Below are 7,141 nucleotides of genomic sequence, written 5' to 3'. Positions count from 1 at the left end.
CCTGCAGGATGGACGTCTAGTCCCGCCCCAGCCTGCAAGGTGGCTCTATAGCCCCGCCCACAATTGCAGGATGGTCTTCTAGCCCCGCCCCCCACTGCCCTGCCAAGGGGACGCTCACACCACAAATAAACTGCCTGCACCTGACCCAAGCGCTCTTCTTCACCCACTAGAGTAACGTGGGGCGCCCAGCCCTGGGGAGGGGGTGCAGATCTCTCTAAGATCTCCAGAGGGAACCAGCAGGTGGCTCAATGGTTATGTCACTGGACTCCCACATAGTTCATTGCAGTTCCCACCCCAGATCCAGCAGCTTAAAATTCATGCGGGGGGCCGGCGGGTGGCCTGGTGGTGAAGGGTGCTGGACTGCCACATGGCTCCCTAGTCCATCCGAGTCCCGGGCCTGGCCGGCTTGCTTTCTCACTCGTCTTGCTTTCTCACTTTCTTTCTTTCTCACTCCGTGTCTCTCTCTGGTCAAATTAAAATAAATAAAAAATAAATTAAATAACTTTTTTTAGAATTATTTTATTTAACTTAATTAATTAATTTTAATTTGACCACAGAGGGACCGAGTGAGGAGAGGGGAGAGTGAGAAAAGAAGCTGCTAGGCCCGAGACTCAAACCACAGTCGGCCATGTGGGAGTCCAGTGCCCTTGACCATGCCACCTGCCGGCCTTGAAGTAAATTTTTTTTTGGGGGGGGGAGAGGTTTTTGCTATAGGGCGTGTGTGCTCACCAGAAAGACAGAGAGAGACAGGAAGCGAGAAATCACCCCCCGGGGGTATGGCCACACCACAATCCCTTCTTCATTCTCCTCTCGGGATCTTGGGCATGCACAGATCTTGGGCGCGCACACGTGCCCGGCGTGAGTTTAAGCCACTGGGGCTGGGTCTCAAACCGCGGTCGACTACATGGGAGTCCAGTGACATAGCCATTACGCCAACTGCTGGTCCCCAGGCGAACTTCTATTTAGGACTTTGGAGCACAGAGACAGAATCCAGATGTCACCTGGGTCACCTACTGGATTGTGTGACAGGTGGCTGCTGCCTGCCTGTCACAGGTCCCTATGGTGGCTGGGTCGGGTTGGAAGAAAGAGTATTTATCTTGAAGTGCCGATGCACTGGGCCTCAGTTTCCCCATGTGCAACAGGGTAGCCAGAGGGAGCCTAAACTGCAGGGGGAGGGCACTGGGGATCTTTTATTGCTTTAGGGTGTGTGTGTTCCTCAGAGACAGAAAGCAAGAAAGGGCCACCCCCGCCCCAGGGGGATTGTCATGCCACAATCCCTTCCCCATTGTCCTCGCTGGATTTTTGGCATGCATTCGTACATGCCCCGGCATGAGTTTTTGTTTCTGTTTTTTCTTTTTAAGAATTATTTCTTTATCTGGGACCGGCAGATGGCTATGTCGCTGGACTCTCGTGTAGTTGACCACACTTTGAGTCCCAGACCCGGTGGCTTAAACTCACGCCGGGCACATGTGCGTGTGCCCAAGATCCCGAGAGGAGAATGGAGGAGAAGGGATTGCGGCGTGGCCATCCCCCCTGGGGGGTGATTTTTTCCCACAGGGCATATTTGCACTGCACAGGTTTTTTTTTTTTTTTTTTTGCTTTTTAAAATTTTTATTATCATCATAATCTTTATATTACGTTGGACTACATATAACTTTACAGTGTATTACATTGCTTTTTCAAAAGGGAATGCCATGCATGTCAGTCAGTACAGAGACATTAATCTCCCTGCTTCAACATTCAATAACTTTTCTATGTTTTTCCCAATCATTATTATTATTATTCTAATTATTTTTTTAAACGGTCGATCACTAATTCTCATTTTGCTTGTGAAAAGACTTTACCCATCATGAAATACTTCTCAGACCAATCCAGTTGAGAATACTATACATGTCTCTTTCCGGCGAGCGCATGTGCCCTATAGCAAAAACCTCTCAAAAAAAAAAAAAGGGACCAGCAGATGGCGTGGTGATTAAGGCGCTGGACACTCCCACATGGCCAACCAGGGTTCAAGTCCTGAATCTGGTGGCTTGCTTTCTCACTTCCTCTCTCTCTCGTTTTCACCCTCTGTCTCTCTCTGGTCAAATTTTAAAAAAAAGAATGAAAAATAATAATAATTATTATTTAAAAAAAAAAAGATACTGTCTGTAGTAGGTTGAATGGCAGCCCAGAAGAACCCATGTCTAGGGGCCAGCGGGTGGCATAGTGGTTAAGGTGTTGAACTCTCACGTGACCGAACATGGTTCAAGTCCCAGATGTGGCGAAGTAGAAGCTATGGTGTGTGGGGGACCAGCAGGTGGCGTGGTGGTTAAGGTGCTGGACACTCCCACGTGGTCCACCATGGTTCAAATCCTGGTGGCTTGCTTTCTCACTTTCTCTCTCTCTCTCTCTCTCTGGTCAAATTAAAATAAATGAATGAATAAATAAATTAAAAAAAACATCATGCTGTCTTTGTGGGTGCCCAAAATCTCAGGAGAGTGGAGGAGAATTGTGGCATGGCCAACCCCGTTCGGGAGTGATTTCTCACTTTCTGTCTCTCTGTCTCTCTGGTGGGTACATGCACCCTATAGCAAAACTCTCAAACAAAATAAAAGAAATGTGACCAGCAGGTGGTGTGATGATTAAGGCGCTGGACTCCCACATGGCCAACCACAGTTCAAGTCCCAGATCTGCTGACTGGAAACTCACACTGGATGTGTGTGCATGCCTGCCAAAAATCCCAGGAAGACACGGGATTCTGGTGTGGCCATCTCCCGGGCGGGAGACATCTTATCCCTTCCCACCCTGCCTAATGACTGCCCAGGCTCTATAGCAAACGAACAAAATAATCCTACACGTACTAATTTCTAATCCTCGTATCTAGGAAGCTGAGCTAATTTAGAAAAAGCATCTTGGCAGATAAAATTAAGTGAAGGATCTTAAGAGGAGATCGCCCAGGATTACTCTGAGCAGCGCTAAATCCACTGATGGTGTTCCCATAAGACAAAGGAGGGGCCCAGCCCTCGTAACAGGCACTGAGAAACGCTGCTTCTCTGCACACTAAGGCCTGGGTTTTATTCCTGACCCAGTCTGGGACCAGCAGGTGGTATGATTAGGGCTCTGGACTCCCACATGGCCAACCACAGTTCAAATCCTGGACCTGGTGGCTTGCTTTCTCACTTTCCCTCTCACTCTCTGGTCAAATTAAAACTAATGAATAAATAAAATAAATAGAGACTAGCAGTTGGCATAATGGCTATGTCGCTGGACTCCCATGTAGTCGACCGCAGTTCACGTCCCAGACCCGGTGGATTAAACTCATACCGGGCACGTGTGCGTGCGTGCCCAAGATCCTGAGAGGAGAATGGAGGAGAAGGGATTGCAGCGTGGCCATCCCCCCTGGGGGGTGATTTCTCGCTTTCTGTCTCTCTGTCTCTGTCTCTGTCTTTCTGGCGAGCGCACACACCCTATAGCAAAAACCTCTCCAAAAAAAAATAAAAATCATGCCAGGTGCATGAGATTCCTCTCTCTCTCTTTCTCTCTATGTCTTTCTCTGGCAATAATAATAAATAAAAAATAATGAATCTTAAAAAAAAAAAAAAAAAAAAAAAAAAAAAAAAAAAACATGCCAGCCGCGTGTGTGTGCATTCCCAAAATCCTTAGAAGAGAATGGAAGAGAAGGGATTGCAACATGGCCACCCCCCTGGGAGGTGTTTGCTCACGTTCCTTCTCTGTGTGTCTCTCCAGAGAGTGCATGAGCCCTGTAGTGTGTGGGTGTGTGCCCTCCCACCGGAGAGCCTGGCAGGTGGCAGGGTGGATAAAGGCGCTGGACTCCCACATGGCTGACCACAGTTCAAGCCCTGGGCCTGGCTGCTTGCCTTCTTGCTTTCCCTTTCTCTCTCTCTCTCTCTGGTCAAATTGAAAATAAGAATGATAAATAAATAATCTTTAAAGCTAAAAAATTACAGGTTTGTTTATAAAAGGAAGCAGGGGCGCCATCGGATCCGGGGTGTACCTTGAACTCTTTTTTTTCACATGCTAGAACAATTTGGGGTCTTCCTGGGCACAGTCTCTCGCTCTCTCTGCCTATCTCTAGGTCTCTCTCTGTCTCTTCTCTCCTTTGTCTTTCTGCGTCTCTCTTCCTGTCTTCTACGGGGCAAATCCCTCCTGGCGGCTGTCTGGCCCAGCAGCTGCGATGCACTAAAAATAACCCAGTTGCCGCCGAAAGGCACCTAGGGACCCTGCCTGGAGCAGGTGGCAGGAGCCGGATGGATGTGCGACCTTGGCCGAGCGCCTCTGCAGCCCGGCCCTGAAATTCACCAGCCGGAGATCTGGGTGTGGCTTTAGCGTCCTGAGCCCGCCTCTCCTGCACGCCACCATCCAATCACTCACCGGTCTGTGCTGCCACTCAGGGAGTGGGCGTGGCCAGGCGCCGCGGGCGCCGCCGGCGGGTCCTGACCCGGGAAAGGAGGGGACCCTTGTGCGTGGGCTCAGCGGGGACCCACCTGATCTCGGGGAGGAACCGAGAGGGGACGGGTGACTTCCAAGTTCCTGCAACCAGACGAAGCGTGGGCGACCAGGCTGCGAGGCGGGGCGGGGCGGGCTTGCAGGTGCCGGTACGCCCCACTGTGCTGGCGGGACTTCCAAGGGTCTGCGGGGTGGAGGGAAGGCCAGCCTTGGACGTGAACTTGGGGGACGCTCGGGGAACAAAGTCCTGGGGGGGGCGTGGCCCCAGCTTTATTGGAAAGGTGTCACCTCTGGGGAAGGAGAAATGGGGGAGCGACAACGCAGAAACCACGCCTCTTCCAAGCCCCTCTGTTCTGTCTCCTCCACCGGGAAGCCCTCGGGGGCTCCTTCTAGGTTCACTGCCTGATTGACACAGAGTAGGTGTTCACGAAATACTGGTTGGGTTCAGGGTTGGCAATTTTGCTGAGTGATCTTGGAAATGTTACTCAACTTCTCTGGGCTTCCTTCTCTCTCTTAGTCTCAGAAATAAGGAAGTTAGTCCGAATCTCCAGGGGATTGGGAGGGGGCGTGGGCTGTGTTCGCAGTGACTGGATGACTGAGTTTCCACCCTGCTCAGGGCCCGGTACCCCAGACAGGCCTGTTCTTCGACCCGTCCTCCTCCCCACCCCCACCCCCACCCCCAGCATCTCTAGTTCCGAAGCCAGAGCAGGTGAGAGCGTGGCCCCTGGCTGAAACTTTGCAACCGATATGCCTTTGCTGTGTGACCTCAGAGAGCAGCCGCTTGTCTCTGAGCCTCAGTTTCCTCTGCTATTTTCTAAGAATTATTTATTTAATTTTATTTATTCATTTGCGTATTTTAATTTGACCAGAGAGAGAGAGGGAAAGTGAGCTGCCGGGTCCGCGCCTCGAACCATGGTTGGCCATGTGGGAGTGTCCAGCGCATTAAGCACCACGCCACCTGCTGGTCCCCTTCCTCTGCTATTCAATGGGAATCATGGAACCAATAGGTGGCATGGTGGTTAAGGCACTGGACCCCCACCTGGCCGACTGTGGTTTCAGTCCTGGAGTTGGCAGCTTGCTCTCTGACTTTCCCTCTCTCTCTCTCTCACTTTGGTCAAATTTAAAAAAAAAAAAAAAAAAAAAAGAAAAAAAAAAAATTTTTTAATGATTTTTTATAAGTATTTAATTTTGTATTATTATTTCTTTTTTAATTTAACTAAAGAGACAGAGAGAGAGTGAGAGAAGGAGAAAGTGAGAAAGCCTCCAGGTCCGGGACTTGAACTGCAGTCAAGCATGTGCAAGTTCAGCACCTTAATTACCATGCCACTTGCCGACCCCTTAAAAATGATTCTTAAGGGACCAGCAGTTAGCGTAATGGCTATGTCGCTGGACTCCTATGTAGTCAACCGTGGATCGAGTCCTGGACCCAGTAGCTTAACCTCACGCCGGGCGCGTGTGCGTGCGTGCCCAAGATCCCGAGAGGAGAATGGAGGAGCGTGGCCATCCCCCCTGGGGGGTGATTTCTCGCTTTCTGTTTCTGTCTTTCTGGCAAGCACACGTGCCCTACACCAAAAACCTCTCAAAAAAAAAAAAAAAAGAAAGAAAGAAAAGAAAAGAAAGAAAATACATGTTTTGGGGACTAGCAGATGGCATAATGGTTATATCACTGGACTCGCATATAGTCAACAATGGTTCAAGTCCTGGACCCAGCAGCTTAAAACTCATGCCAGGTACATGTGCATGCATGCCCCAAATCCTGAGAGGAGAATGGAGGAGAAGAGATTGCAGTGTGGCCATCCCCCCTGGGGGGTGATTTCTCCCTGTCTCTTTGTCTCTTTATGTCATTCTGCGTGTGCACGCACCCTATAGCAAAAATCTCTTTAAAAAGAAGAAAAGAAAATACACTTTTTTTAAAGTATTTTTTCCTAATTATTTTATTCAACTTTATATTTGACCAGAGAGGCACAGAGTGAGAGAGAGAGAGAGAGAGAGAGAGGGAAAGTGAGAAAGCAAGTCTTCAGGTCTGAGACTCGAACTGCAATAGTCCATATGGGAGTCCAGTGCCCTTAATCACCACGCCACCTGCCGGCCTCAAACCCAGGCCCCTTTGAGGTTTTCCTGGGGGGGAAGGACAGATTGGGGGTATTTTAGAGATGCAGGGTCTGCCCTGCATCTTCATGGAGGGCAGAGAAGGTTCTCAGGGGCTCCTGGGTCTCTCTTGGGCTCTGCCCTTCCCGAATCAGGAAGCTGGTGCAGGCTGGGGCCCGGCCAGGAGTTCAGCCAGGCCTTCTGTCCCTACGTGAACTGTTGAATGAAGGACCGGCTGACCTTGTGTCATTGTCATTTTATGAGGACCCAGGAGATGGGATCTGGAGAGCCTAGGCATTGTCATATGACATACGGTCTATGTGAGTCAGCTCCCTGGACTGTTCTCAGCTGGAGGCAGAAGAGAGGCTGTGTGACCTCCAGACAAGTCCTTGCCCTCTCTGAACCTTAGTCTCCGCATCTGTGAAATGAGGATCAATCATGATCTGCCGACGGGCTTCTGGGAGGCCATGAGATGATTCCGTCTCTGTGCTGGGGACACAGCCGGGATTCAATAACCGCTAGTCATCCTTTTCTCCAGGTTCTCCGGAGCGGCGCCTGTATCTTTAAATCATGCAAATGAACTGCGGGTGGTAGTGCTGCGGGGAGG

The 7,141-nt window shown here is 50.1% G+C and overlaps 1 protein-coding gene across 1 annotated transcript in view; it reads left to right on the top strand.

Moving 5' to 3' along the window:
- The window catches only part of MAP1S (microtubule associated protein 1S), a gene marked incomplete at its 5' end in the record, with an annotated part of 32,908 nt that overhangs the window by 25,058 nt on the left and 709 nt on the right, over window positions 1-7,141 (top strand). The window contains 2 exon segments of the mRNA XM_027771280.1: window positions 4,392-4,595; window positions 5,063-5,155. Coding sequence (XP_027627081.1) covers window positions 4,392-4,595; window positions 5,063-5,155 — 297 coding nt within the window.

Source organism: Tupaia chinensis, unplaced genomic scaffold, assembly GCF_000334495.1.
Source record: "Tupaia chinensis unplaced genomic scaffold, TupChi_1.0 Scaffold000201_1, whole genome shotgun sequence".
In the NCBI taxonomy this organism is placed as follows: Eukaryota; Metazoa; Chordata; class Mammalia; order Scandentia; family Tupaiidae; genus Tupaia; species Tupaia belangeri.
This window is presented reverse-complemented; position numbering and strand designations above follow the sequence as displayed.